The 15,511-nt window shown below is 34.6% G+C and overlaps 1 protein-coding gene across 1 annotated transcript in view; it reads right to left on the reverse strand.

The window, feature by feature from the left end:
• Positions 1-15,511, reverse strand: part of NBEA (neurobeachin) — a 649,896-nt gene that overhangs the window by 294,416 nt on the left and 339,969 nt on the right. The window contains exon 37 of the mRNA XM_061133617.1: positions 13,163-13,329. Coding sequence (XP_060989600.1) covers positions 13,163-13,329 — 167 coding nt within the window. The remainder of the gene's footprint in view (positions 1-13,162; positions 13,330-15,511) is intronic.

A 15,511-nucleotide genomic window follows, 5' to 3' on the forward strand; every position in this document is an offset into this window, starting at 1 on the left:
AAATGGACCTTTTAGTTCTTCACTGGCAGGGGATTGGATTTTGCCATTTGTCTTTCTCCACAATCACGGATCAGTAGTTAAGAAGCTTCCTCTTCCACCTAGCATTTCACCATCTCTGCTACTGGTCCATGCTGGTCCAGCTCATTAGCTGATACTCCTTTTGATCAACATCAACAGTCCTACCACCACTATAGATCATTTTCACAGCTGGTAGGAAAATCTGTCTCTTCTCTTAATCTATGTTGAGTTAAAATAGAACCTCTCCCTGCCAAAAAACATCCAAAACCAAACCAAACAGCTCAACCCCAACCTGCCAACAAACAAAACATCTCACAACAGATGCTCAGTTCTTATCAGTGCTTTCCCTATTGCTTAATTCTTTAAGGAAATATGAAACAAAGGGTATCTGATAGTCATGGCCTTTTCATTCCTATAGAATTTATCCTCTCACTGAGAAGCAAGGGCACCTAAACATTTACTAGGATGAAATGTTGGACAGGGGCCTCAATGCAGGAGATCTCCAGCCTGCTCAGTTGGGAACAACACCGTTAAACCTAAGCAGGCTTATCACAACGTCACAATCCTTTTTTCCTAACTACTCCACTACTCTTAGTCTCCCTCTGCTTCAATAGTCTCACCATCCAGAAGGGAAGAACACCCCATCCCTTCTATCATCAGTCTCCCCTCCAGACTTCTGCCTCCTGGAGGCCATTCCTCAGTTCTTGCATAATTCTAGACAACTGGGATAATTTACAGAATGAATGAAAAGTAGGGGGAAAAAAAAGAACAATGAACCAAAGGACATGTGTGACAGCAAAAGACTTGCCTTTATTCTAAGAGTTGCCTCATGCAAATTTGCACTTTATGAATAACAGCAACACTATAATTATATTGTCATTAAAGTGACGGAAGTTCTAAATAAGGAAAAAATTCAGGCTTATAAAAATGTTTACAGACACTTAAAACACAGTAGGGAAATGAAATTTAACTAAATTTAAAATGAGAGGAACAACATTTTTAAGAAGTGATGAAGGTTTCCCTGGAATGACTGCAACATTCAAATATAGCAGCCTTATCAATGAACAAATGCCAGACAGCAACTTCACAATGCTTCAGGGCTCTGCGCTTTGCAGCAGTACCCGTAATGGAAAAGTTAATGTCACATTGAATCAAAGTGAGCTGCTCAGCTGCTGCAGTAAAACCTCTAGATCATGGAAATAATGGGCCATTTCCCCCCTCACCCATTTTTGACCAAAAACAACAGTTTAAAAAGCAAAAAGAAATTTTTTTAAAAGTAACAACAACAAAGATTTATGACTTATACTACCCAGTGAGTCCCTGACAAATCATATGCCAGTTAGGTTTCCCCTCAAAACACTTTAATGGTAAAAAATATTTAACAAAGAGGTGTTGTCTTTCAAATATTCAAGAATCAACAATTTATTAAGTAACTGAAAACAACAAAGATATCATTCATATTAAACTACAAATTAAAAAATTAGGAAACATGCTTAACATTTTTCCTAAACATTAGGCCTAAATACGTTAACTTTGGTAATTTTTTAAAAGCTGCCTCAAAATTTTGAAACCAAAGGCCGAATTTCTGACTTTACAGCATAGTTAGTGATATTTTTGTCTTAGAAAAACTTTACTAATGAACAATACTCTCCAAAGGTTTATTTAGGAAGGTTATTTCTATTAAATATTCTATATGTATAAAAATATGCATACCAACATGTATTTCTCTATCTTTGTAAAAATGTAATGCCAATTACTAAATACTTTCATTTAGATGACAATGAGAAGTATAAAAGCAAACCATAAGGTAAATTATTAGAAATCAGACCCGTAAAGATATGTTTAAGTGTCTGTTAATATTGTGGGCTTAAAATATTAATTTCTTTAATAAACACTCGATAAAATGTTGCAGGATAGTGTAGAATAGGAATAGTGTGCATGTGCTCAGTCATGTCCAACTCTTTGCAACTCCATGGACTGTAGCCCACCATGCTCCTCTGTCCATGGGATTCTCCAGGCAATAATATGGGAGTGGCTTGTTATTTCCTACTCCAGGGGACCTTCCGGACCCAGGGATCAAATCCATGTCTCTTGTGTCTCCAGTGCTGTCAGGCAGATGCAGTAGGATATTGTTTTCTAATTTATCTAATTTATGTTCCACAACTCTATGAAATAGTTATGTATTTTATAAATGAAAAATATTGAAGTTTGGAGAATTTAGGAAACTTACCAAAGTTATGCAAATCTTAAGCTCTGGAGATAAAATTTGAATTCAAGTCTGAGTCCAAACCTCGAACGTAATAAGATCTATATAATTATTCAATTAATACTTACAAAGCAATAATGTAATGAACTTAAATTTTACATTTACCAATTTAGTTTATTTTTCTTATGTTCTTATGTTCAAAGTTTACCAAATGATGCACTGAAAATTAGAATTAAACACATAAAATATTGTAGTTAATATATTCAAAATATTCTGAATTCTAGTATTGCTCATTCTTTCTATATTGCAAGGTAAAAAAGGAAAGTCAGAGGTGGAGGCTGAAGTAAAGTCCTTATTTAGTTCTTTATCCAAACTTAATAATTTATGAAACATTAGCAAATAAACCTAAATAATATTATTATTCTTTATTGAGTACATTTGGTAATATTTCAGAATCCTTTGGGACCAGTTATAGGTACTTTGAACTCCTGTATTCATTCATTCTTTCATTCAATTACCTCCTTACTTACTCAGCAATATAAATTTACAGACCTCCTCTTACATGTCAGGTACTCTGATACATACAAAGAACTTTGGCTCCTGAGGAACTTGGGGTTTGGGCAGTAAAGTAAAAAGATAAATATACATGTATGGCAGAGATATAAACCAAGTAAAAATGTGTTAAAGAAGTGAGGAGGAAGGAACTAAACCAAAAATGTAACACTTAAGTTCAGTCTTCTCCACTTTAAGATCTCACAGACGTCAACTGAATAGTTGGGAATTCTAATCTGACCAGGTGGCATTTCAACAAGTCAGTCCGTGGACAACAAACACGTGCTGGGATGGTGTGAGTGTTTGATTCTGGGCAGAGGCTGGAATAGAAAAACCTCCTTAACAATACTTTCTAGCCCTAGCATCTGAAACCCAAAACACACTGAACTGAGTTGATATACTACTTTTTAGGTATAATTTAAGTATTTTTGGATTTTTAAATATTTAAGAAGTTATCCTTTGGGGAAACATGGGGCAAGGAGTGAAATAATCATAAGAATTAAAATAACTAACATTTGTACTTACTGTTTTTAATCAATCACAACCTACTTAAGAGCAGAATGTATCAATAATAATGTAAATTTTAAATGTGAAAAATAGATCGGAGAGGTAACTTTAAAATATTTGGAGTACAGAATGTTTCAAAAGATGAAACAAAGAATACTAATGTAGAGGGATTTATAATATATACTCCGAATAAAAACAAGTAATCTTGGATTGCAGGAAGATGGATGAAACCATAATTTCCAAGTGAAAAGCATTATTAAAATGGCAGGGCTTCAAGTTGGACAGAATAGATATTGAAGAAACTCAAGAAACAGAAAGTGACAAATCTGAGGTATTTTATTTCTCGAGGTCCTGAATTATGTATACCAAAATTAGATGAGCAGAGAGTAGTCACAAAGGTACTTTGTGGAGCATATGTTAGGTTGTATTGTAAGATGACTCTCATTTTATAGATCGAATGAGTTGACCAAAGTGGAGGTTTCATTAAAAAGATCTGGGAGACGGTAAATAAGCAGTAATTAGGTAAAACCAGAGAAGAAAACTTTACTTCTGATACAGATTTAACTATATGTGACATAGAATTACATAAAAATTCACTGATTTGCCAATTTTATTTTAAAGTAAGTAGCAATTATTCCTTAAGGGAACAGTGCCCTTGAACATCAAGTTAATGCCTCTGAACCAGCAATACTTGAAACCAATGCTTACATAACTCTGACCATGACACCATCAAATCTACTGTAAGGTGAAAACTGTAATTATCACTCAATTATTATATTTGTAACGACTGCTCTAAAGAAGTTAACAAGGTATTTTGCTACTTATCTTTTTCATATGTTAACTTACTGCTTAATAATGTGCCTTAAAGTGCACTAAAACACACTCAGCTTTTCAGCTGATAAATCTAAAGCTTTAAAAATGCCTGTGTGATGGTTTATATTTGGCATATTTTATTGCCTAGCCCTCAAATGTATTTCTTCATACAAAAGCCAGCCGTACTCAATTTTAAAATTTATGTTAAGACTCAAAAAGCATAAAAACCCTCTTTATGGAATACCCCATTCCCTGGCTCTGAACTGCATCTTCATCTGTATAGTGTTTGACTGCAATTTGGTAACTATTTACTGAATAATGGTAACACAAAAGAATTCCACTTGAAAGAAAACAGTTTCTGTCTTACTGTCTACAAAGAGACATTACAATTTGCAGCTTCTACAAAAATCATATGAATCAAGTTTTTAGGGCTTACATTAGCTTGAAAAGCTATTAAAACAGTTCTTCCTAGGGCTCAGTTGTCTATACCTGAAAGTAAAGGAGCTGATTATATCTTTCATGATACACATCAGCCTTTTCTTCATGGAAGATTGTTTTCAACTTGATGCTAATGGCCTAAGATTTAATTAGTAAAGATACATGATTCATCTTATTTTTCTGGGGACTCGTATCATATTGGTAATTGGTCTTTCCTGACAGACTTCAGAGTTTCATTTTCTTTGTTTCCTTCCTGAATTGCTACTAAAATGCTTATGGGCTTGTTTTACAGATTTTTTATATTTCTAAAATAATATTATAAAAATATAAATACCATGCTTCCCCCATAGAAGAATTCTCCCCACAGATTTTACATTATATAGCACACATTTCATGTTTAGAATTTATCATTACCATGCAAATTGGATTAATAGTAGCCCAAGTACCAAATCCTATTTGAAAGAGGATTAAAGGTTTTACCATACCAAACAAAACTGACAAAAAGTTTTTTACATATGAAGTTGGTAGGAGACAAATGTAAACTGTTTAAGATCATTTTATTTGATTTGTTATCTAAGCAATAAGAGTATTAATAGCATTTACTTTTACAAAATGTTGAACAAAAGTTGTATTTTCTTCTGGTTTGTGGAGATGGTCTCTGGTATGTTAGGTTGTTTTAGTTTCTTCCACTAATTATCCTAGTGCCACACTTCTTTTTTTTTCTTGAATGACTCATTACCCTCAATTTTTGTTTTTGTTGTTTTTCAGAATGCCTCACTAGTTGTTTACAAAAAAGTAGGCTAAAACAAACAGATAAACAGACATTAAGACTTTATGTTTGAGAAACCATATAATCTCAAATATTAAAAAAAGTGCATATAGAAAAAAATTAACACAGGGATGTGATATAATGAAAACACAGTATAAGACAAAGCTATATTAAAGCATCCTTGTAAAAACCAACCTTATTATATTAATATTAATAATCTTAAAATGCCAAAAAATTAAACTTTGAAAAAACAGTAACAATATGCATACTATTTGCATTTATTTTCTTTTTTTCTTAATGACTATTAGATACTGAAAATACTATCTGAAAATAGAGTATAAATTATACTAAATAATTATTTTCTAGCACTACTTGTTAGAAAAAGGGAGTGGTAAAATGCTTCTGTAGTATCACTGTCTGGGCCACATTTATTCCATCACACAGTTAATTCCTAAAGCTGAAACAATCATTACATTTTGATGTTCATCTGTTTTATTGAACTACCACATGGGAGATTTATGGGAATGCTATCATGTCAGGGTCACAAGATTAAGTGAACAATGATGACAGTAAATAAGCCATTTCTCTATATTCCAAAGGGTTTAACTCAGTTACTTAAAATGCCATAAACATAAATAGTCTTCTCTCTCTACATTGTATTTGTGACAGATGACTTCAAAATACAGCACTCTAGGGCAATGACACTTTCCAACTAAATAGGCAACCCTTATTGTTGACAAAAGACACTAAACTACTTGTAAACACAAATATTAAAAACAACTTCACATTTTAATCCATAAAATTTTAGTGTATATAAAATATAGAGCAGTATCCGTGTAAACTACTCATTTATAAAAGCAAAAAAGATGTAGTTATAAAAAGGGTATTTGCTGAGGAAAATATTGTTCAAATTCAAATTCTTAAATGTTTATAAAAATGTTTTCATGTCATTTCATGAGTTTCAAAAAGTCAATGGGCTTAACATAGTATTTTAGGGAGTGTAGTGATCTTTAAGTAAAAATATCTAAAATATCTAAAAAAATATCAAAAAAGCAAGCTTATAAAAACAGTTACCTCAAAGGCATCCACAGAGTTTTCTCAACAGCCTAATAATGTACTATCTCCAATGATTCCTACAAAATTGCCAGCTGACAAGATAACAGATTTTACTGCTGAAAAATATTTTCTACAGTTTGGTATATGAATATTTTAATTAGCAGTCAAATAAAGGACTGAGGGACTGTGATAAACTCAATTTAACTCTAGACACTTATTTCAAATGGTAAAAATATTTTAACTTTATGCTATTTGAAGGTCAAGGAGAAGTTTTGTTACTGTGGAGATCCAAAACATTAATTTTTATTTTAAAACTAATGATTTCAATGCCTGACAAAGTGTTTAATTTTTGTGAGTTTTATTATTTTATATTTGTTTATTGATTTTCTTCATTATTTTCATTTGTGTAGATTATGTCATTCTAATGCTATATGAAGCATTTTATAAAGTATTTTACTTTGGAGAGACTTACTAAAATAATCATCTTGATTGTTCAAAAAAATCTATATATTTTAGAGGAAAAAAGGTAGTAGAAATGATATTGGTTATCAAACAGACATTTCAGCTTGATCTCCTTCACATCCAAATAACAGGCGTTTCTGGTCCAGACCCACACAATCCTTAGTGATTTAAAATCATCTAGCCCTTTCAAGTAATTGTTCTTACCTATATAATCTGCATTAGAATTCTAATGAGAATTAGACGACAGGCTGTTAAAGTTTTCTCTCTCTCTCTAAGGGAAGATGAACTCTGACACTCCTTTAAGGTTTTTGCTGAATCTAGTAACTCCACTTTGGTCTTTTCCCCATTTGGAATATTCTCCCAGCTTCCCAGGCTTTTCCTTTTATTTACTGAAGACTCAGAAGTTGTACACAATCTTCCTTTCCATCCCAAATACTGGAATTATACATCAAGGTTGTACACATCATGCAAAATACCAAGCTGGATGAATCACAAGCTGGAATCAAGACTGTCGGGAGAAATAGCAATACCTCAGTTATGCAGATGACACTACTCTAACTATAGAAAAGTAAAGTGGAACCCTCTTGATGAGGGTGAAAGAGGAGAGAGAAAAAGCCAGGTTAAAACTCAACATTCAAAAAACTAAGATCAAGGCATCCAGTCCCTCCACTTCATGGTAAAGAGAAGGGGAAAATGTCAAAGCAGTGACAGATTTTCTTTCTTTGGGCCCCAAAATCACTGCAAATGGTGACTGCAGCTACGAAATTCAAAGATGCTTGCTACTTGGAAGGAAAAGTGTGACAAACCTAGATAGGATATTAAAAAGCAGACACATCACTTTGCCAACAAAATTCTGTACGGTCAGAGCTATGGTTTTTCTAGTAGTTTAGTTGTGTATGGATGTGAGAGCTGGACCATAAAGAGGACTGAATGCCAAAGAATCAATGTTTTTGAACTGTGAGGCTACAGAAGACTCTTTAGAGTCCCTTGGACTGCAAGATCAAACCAGCCAATCCTAAAGGAAATCAACCCTCAATATTCATTGGAAGGACTGATGCTGAAGCTGAAGCTTCTATACTTTGGCTACCTTATGCAAAGAGCCGACTCACTTAAAAGACCCTGATGCTGGGAAAGATTGAAGCCAAAGGTAGAAGAAGGCTGCAGAGAATAAGATGGTTAGATAGCATCACTAACTCAGTGGAGATGAACTTGAGTAACCTCTGGGAGGCAGTGAAGGACACGGAAGCCTGGCGTGCTGTAGCCCACAGGTTCACAAAGAGTCAGACATGACTTAGCGACTAAACAATAACAATTCAAACTAAGTGCCAAATGCAAGATTCCATCCTTTCAATTTCTTGATCTCATTACTATGATTTTCAACCTGACTCCACTGAATTATTGTATTTTTATGACCACATTCTGGATTTGTTAACCTGTTCTGATATATTTCTGAAATCTTAAAAATCAAACATCTGAGAGATTCCCATAGCTTCAGTTCACTGACTTATTTTCTTGACTCCATTATTTTCTGTGTATCAATCCCCTGCTTTCTTTACTTTGCTTCCTTAACTATTTTAGATTATCACTTAGCACTCTATGACTTCAATCACTTTCTTATTTGTAACTTAATATGTTCACTCCTTTGCCTTGATGAAACTATCCAGCAATAAACAACCCTAGAAGTGATGAATTAAAGATAATGTACTTTTTAACCAATTTACAGATACAGCTTAATAGTCACAGATACAGCTCTCTTTTTGGTTGTTGACAGAATATAAGCAGTTTCTTACATATTTTAAAAATTTACAGGGCTCCTTCCTTTTATTTGGAAGGAAATGGAGTACAGACCTTGTAATCTCTTGCATATTCAAATGTTTTGCTGTATCAGAGAAAATACCATGTGATACATTCAGAGAAGTTGGGAAAATAATTCAAAATACAGTAAAATTAACTCAAAATAAAAATCCCACTACCCTACAAGAATCCATATTCTAACAATTCTTGGTGGTTGGAAGAAGAAAAAATATAGATGTATTGCTGACACGACCTGTTGAGGGACAATGTATGTACGTGTGTTGTATGGGGAGTGGGAGATGAAAGAAAGAAGTAAATCAAGGAATAAGAGAGATGAGATTTGTTGGGGATTGGAAATACATATTTGGCCATGTCTAAGAAGTTCATCACAAGCATGAACAGTGACCTACTGTCATATTGAGCTCTATTTTCTTCTTCATGGTAGACTTTTCCATTAAAATATGATTCGGGCAAGACAAACTCAACAATCATCTTCCCGTCTACACCACTTCTTTCAGTGTTTCTGAGTTCTAAGAATGGTACCACCATTACCTGGTGAGTGATGACAGCAACCTGGGCAACATTCTTGACTCTTTACTAACCATTTAATCATCAAGTCACAATGATGTTACATAATTTTAGATGTATGTTTTCTATTAAAGTGGTTATAATCAGTGACCTAAATTAATTAGAACACAATGAGTTGAATGTTAAAGATTCAAGTACCCAAGGAAAATGAAAATTTGTTCCATGGTTACAGAACCTATAGCTCAGACAGATGGTTGCAAAAAGTCCCAGCCAGGGAATAAAAGGGATCAGAAAATTAAGCAAAATCCCCACTACACTCTATGCCAACTTCTCCAAAATAAGCAGGGTTTTGAATCTAGAAATCTGAGGCTATTTTTACCTTCTTAGCAGATATGAGATACTCCTTTTAAAAGGCAACTGGACTATCCCAGAAGACATGCTGGACAATGAGTCTTGAGGGGAGAAGAGACTGAGGTATCCAGGGTTTGGGTAGTTTATTTTAAGATTAAGAAGATGATGTAAGAAGAGGGTCCTGAAAGTGAGATGGTACATTTACTTCCAATGAAAGGGCAGGAACATGTGGAGCTGTTCCCCAGGCAGCACAGCTCCTTGCATTAATCCAGAAACTAAAGTCTAATTTTGTCCAGAAACAGACCTACTTTCAAGAATAAATTAAACGTATCTCTAGAGCCCAGAGTAAAATGAAAATCCAGAGCTTTACATTAATAAGATTACCAGAATCTCAGCATAATCCTTGAGTGTGTGGGGCCCTATTAATAAACAAGACTGAGTTTTCCAACTCCCATGGAGGGGACTCAGGGCAAATTAATTCGGGTTTAAATAAAAACCTGAATGCAGTGGTTGTAGTTCATACCCATTATAGATGGCATCACTGAACGTTTTAAGACAAAGGACAGAGAAATGGAGCTGGGAAGTGAAAGTTAATACAACTGTTTCAGAATATTCCAAATCTAGACTTTGTTTCAAAAGCATATGATTTTCACTTCAAATACTACCTGCTCACTCCTTGCTTTATGTTTTAGTGTTTAATTTACATTATTTTAAGTTAATACTTTATGCTTATAATGCTTATTTTGAGTTATTTCATTACTTTGACTTTAAATTCTTGATAGAGTGAGAGAACTCTCGCTACAGATGAAGTCTTGTTTTGGAAGTGTAGACTATCAGATTGAAATCCAATAACTATGTCTATCCTCTCATTTGAACTTGTTATATTTATTTATATAACTTTTTAGAAGCTATGGCATGCTATTCTATGAAGTTTCATAGCCATTAAATGAGAATGAGCTATGATACGAATATTTTTTATTTCTAAGCAGGTTAATTTTTTGGTCATCTTAGATTTCACAGTGTTAACAAGATCACAATTAATATTAATAGATTGTTTCTTATACTTAGTGTGTTACCAATATACTGGGCAATACAACTTGTATTTTATATTTTAAAAAAGCTCTCAAATTCTAGTTTTTCCACAGGGAAGAAATCAAGATCAATAACATTATATTAATTCAAAAGTTAAAATATGTTAGAGCCAGCGAGCAGCATAATTGAGTCAAAAGATAAAGTTAAAAGGAATTGTATGTTAAAATTAAACATTTTTTTTTGTAAAACAGGAAGTAGAACATTATACAGATGAAATTCCTTCAGATTTAACATATATTTAATAACAAGAATATATCTATACGTGCTATTCAATCTCTCCACTGAGGAAACTATAAAGCTATTGGAACAGACAGGCACATCTACATTGCTATAAAACATTAAGTGATATACCATAGATAGTTGCAATACAGATAATTAGCACAAACTATGAGGAATCAGGTTTACAAAAGACAGAGAACCCAGGAAACTATAGAAAGGGTGACACGTGACCTCAGCTATAACAGGGTGACCATACTTTCCTGTTTCTTCTAGTATATGTCTTCATAAAGCAGCCAGACTAATCTTTTTAAACATAAATCAGATCATGTTACCCTTCTGCTCAAAATCCTTCACTGCTTTTCATGCCACTTAGGATAAAGTCACAAATCCTTGTGATCTACAGGACTTTAAATCATCAGGCTCATATGTTTCTCTCCAGCCTCATCTCAAGACACCACCCCCACCGCTCACTGAGCTGTAGACATAAAACTCCCTTTTCTGTTCATTTTATTATTTCTATGCTCTGAGTACTTGTAATGTTTCTCTTCTAATGTTCTATATTCCAACCTTTGCTGATGATTTCCTTCTCATTCCTCAAAATTTGGCCTAAACTGAACTTCTTTGAAAAAAGTCTTCCCTGAATCTCTAATCTAAAATAAAGATCTTCTGTTACACTCTTTCTTTCAGAGGACCCTACATTTTTCTTTCCTCACGTTTGCTGAAGTTTGTTATTAATATTCTATAATTATTTGTTTAATATCAGCCCCTTCTACTAAACTATAATTTCATTATTTGAGGGCAGGCCAGGCTTTGGTGCTCAGTTGTTTCATCACATACTAGTCTAGACAGTTGCTGTGAAGGTATTTTGTAGGTGTGATAACATGTATAATCAGTTGACTTTAAGTAAAGGATATTATGCCCAGTAATGTGGGTGGGCCTCATCTAATCAGTTGAAGGTCTTAAGACAAAAGACCTAGGTTTCCTGGAGAAGGAATTCTGCCTCAAGACAGAAATCCTGTCTGTGCTTCCAGACTGCCAGCCCAGCCTACAGATTTCAGATTTGCCAGGTCCCATAAGCATGTGAGCCAATTCTCTGAAATCAATTGATATCTGTGTATCTATATTCACATCCTTATTCACACTCAAATCTATATCTGTGTCCTACATATGTTCTGTTGGGTCTTTTCTGTTCGTCTGGTGACCCTGACTGACACTGTCTGCTTCTACTTGTAAAACTGTGTGACACTACACAGGTTCTACTTAAACTCTGAAATCTTCAGTTTCCTCATTGCAATATGAAAAAAAAAAAATTTAGTATCAACCTTAATGGAGATTCTCGGAATGTTAAAAAAAAATCTCATTTAACATTCTTAGTATAGTGCCTGGCAAACAATAAATATTTAATTAATGTTAGATGTGCTGGTATTGTTGTTATTATAAGAAACAAATATCTAGGGTTAACTATTTTTAAAGATGTTTATGTTCTAATTTTACTTTAAATTCAAATAATAAAGTTTTCTTAAATCTACCTTATACTTGGGATCCCAGGACAGTTGATCAACTACTATCCTGGCCATATTCCAGGTGTTCTCTCTAACTAACACAATCACGTCTACCAGAATTTTTCTTAGTATCCTGTCCACAGTTAACCAACCCCTGAATTCTGCCAGACAGAGACTTGATAAAAACATTCAATGAGATAAGATAATACTAATATACATAAATGAAGGACATTAGCAATCTAAATATAGTGACCTGATTCACTATTTTTCTAGAAAACATTGTGCAGAAGAAAACAAACAATTTTATGCCCACAAAACTTTAGCAGAAAAACACTTTTTATTATAGTCTCACAATTAGCCTAACTTGAGATGAAAACCTTTCCTAAGAAAAAGTGAATAGAGAAATATGCAATAAAAATATTTTTAAACAATGTATTACTTCTCCATAATACATGCTTATATTATTATTACTTATATATAAGAAGAATTAAGAATGACATAAATCTAATAATTTGAAGAGCTGACTCTAAAAGATTAAAAACAAAACCATTTCTTATAACACCCTTGCTATATATGAGAAATGACAGCCTAAAATACTTGTCTAAACAAATTCTGTATTGTTATACATAATTATAAATTAGAAATAACTTCCACTAGATTACTTGTAAAAGTCTAGATTTTCTTTTAAAGCCATTCTAAAGAGTCATTAAAAAAGATTTCAGGAAAAAAATCAAGCAATTTATAATACTTTAAACTAATAGTATATGAGTAATTTTTAAGTTAATAGTTACTTATAACTTTTAAAATTAACCTATGAGTTACTATTTACTTCTAGTATTTTTTTTTACAACTCACCTATGAGAAACCGCTCCCCATGCACCATGCTTATTTGTGAGAATGTTCAGGATTTTCTGTTTCAACTGATTTGCAGTCACGTGGTCCCGATGCTTTGCGGCACTTATGAGGTGGTCACACATCTTCTCTTCCTCTCTTCTATCAGCAGCATATTGGGCGCACTGTGACTAAAAGAAATACCAACAGTGCATGATAACACCCCTCTATCTATATAAGAAAGAAATGATATCTAGCCTTGGGCTAAAGGGTATTTATTATCAATTCAATTTTCAAAACTCAGATAATATTTTGAAAGTTATTCTAACATATATATACATGTATATATATATATGCATATATATATGGTCACTTTTCAAACTGGTAAAACTGTGTTCTTTCCATGTGTTTATACATAAAGTATATGGAAAGTAATTTGAATGTTAATAACCTGGGATTCCCGCATTGTAGGCAGATTCTTTACCATCTGAGTCACAAGGGAAGCCCAATAAGTAATATTATCAGATAATTTATGACTTTCAATCTACCTTCCAATTCTGAAACTCTGATTTTAACATATTCTAAAAGCGAGCATTTTAGAAACAAAATAGTTTATAAAAAATGCACATCTACTTATTATTTTACCAATACAATATTGTTGTTGCTGTTGAGTTGCTACGTAGTGTCTGACGTTTTGTGACCCCCTGGACGGTAGCCTGCCAGGCTGCTCTATAGATGGGATTTCCCAGCAACAACACTGGAATGGTTTGCCATTTCCTTTTCCAGGAGATCGTCCCGACCGAGGTATTGAACCCAGGTCTCCTGCATTGGCAGGGGAATTCTTTACTGCTGAGCTACCAGGGAAGCCCCTAACATAGTATATAAGTGTTTGTTGTTCAGTCGTGTCCAACTCTTTGCCACACCATGGACTGTAGCCTACCAGGTTCTTTTATCCATGGAACTCTCCAGGCAAGATTACTAGAGTGGGTAGCCATTCCCTTCTCCAGGGAATATTCCCGACCCAGGGATTGAAGCCAGGTCTCCTGAATTGCAGGGAGATTGTTTTTACCATCTGAGCCACCAGGGAAGCCTAATAGAGTATCAGTTCAGTTCAGTCGCTCAGTCGTGTCTGACTCTTTGCGACCCCATGAACTGCAGCACACCAGGCCTCCCTGCCCATCAACAACTCCCAGAGTCCAGCCAAACCCATGTCCACTGAGTTGGTGATGCCATCCAATCATCTTATCCTCTGTCATCCCCTTCTCCCCCTGCCCTCAATCTTTTCCAGCATCAGGGTCTTTTCAAATGAGTCAGCTCTTCGCATCAGGTGGCCAAAGTATTGGAGTTTCAGCTTCAGCATCAGTCCTTCTGATGAACACCCAGGAATGATCTCCTTTAGGATGGACTGGTTGGATCTCCTTGCAGTCCAAGGGATTCTCAAGAGTCTTCTCCAACACCACAGTTCAAAAGCATCAATTCTTCAGCGCTCAGCTTTCTTTATAGTCCAACTCTCACATACATACAAGACCACTGGAAAAACCATAGCCTTGACTACACGGACCTTTGTTGGCAAACTAATGTCTCTGCTTTTTAATATGCTGTCTAGTCTAGGTTGGTCATAACTTTCCTTCCAAGGAGTAAGTGTCTTTTAATTTCAAGGCTGCAGTCACCATCTGCAGTGATTTGGGAGCCCAGAAAAATAAAGTCAGCCACTGTTACCACTGTTTCCCCATCTATTTCCCATGAAGTGATAGGACCGGATGCCATGATCTTAGTTTTCTGAATGTTGAGCTTTAAGCCAACTTTTTCACTCTCCTCTTTCACTTTCATCAAGAGGCTTTTTAGTTCCTCTTCAATTTCTGCCATAGGGTGGTATCATCTGCATATCTGAGGTTATTGATATTTCTCCCGGCAATCTTGATTCCAGCTTGTGCTTCCTCCAGCCCAGCGTTTCTCATGATGTACTCTGCATGTAAGTTAAATAAGCAGGGTGACAATATATAGCCTTGACGTACTCCTTTTCCTATTTGGAACCAGTTTGTTGTTCCATGTCCAGTTCTAACTGTAGCTTCCTGACCTGCATACAGTTTTCTCAAGAGGCAGGTCAGGTGGTCTGGTATTCCTATCTTTTTCAGAATTTTCCACAGTTTATTGTGATTCACAGGGTCAAAAGCTTTGGCATAGTCAATAAAGCAGAAATAGATGTTTTTCTGGAACTCTCTCTTGCTTTTTCAATGATCCATTGGATGTTGGCAATTTGATCTCTGGTTCCTCTGCCTTTTCTAAAACCAGCTTGAACATCTGGAAGTTCATGGTTCACGTATTGCTGAAGCCTGGCTTGGAGAATTTTAAGCATCACTTTACTAGTATATG

This window comes from Dama dama, chromosome 30 (genome assembly GCF_033118175.1).
Source record: "Dama dama isolate Ldn47 chromosome 30, ASM3311817v1, whole genome shotgun sequence".
In the NCBI taxonomy this organism is placed as follows: Eukaryota; Metazoa; Chordata; class Mammalia; order Artiodactyla; family Cervidae; genus Dama; species Dama dama.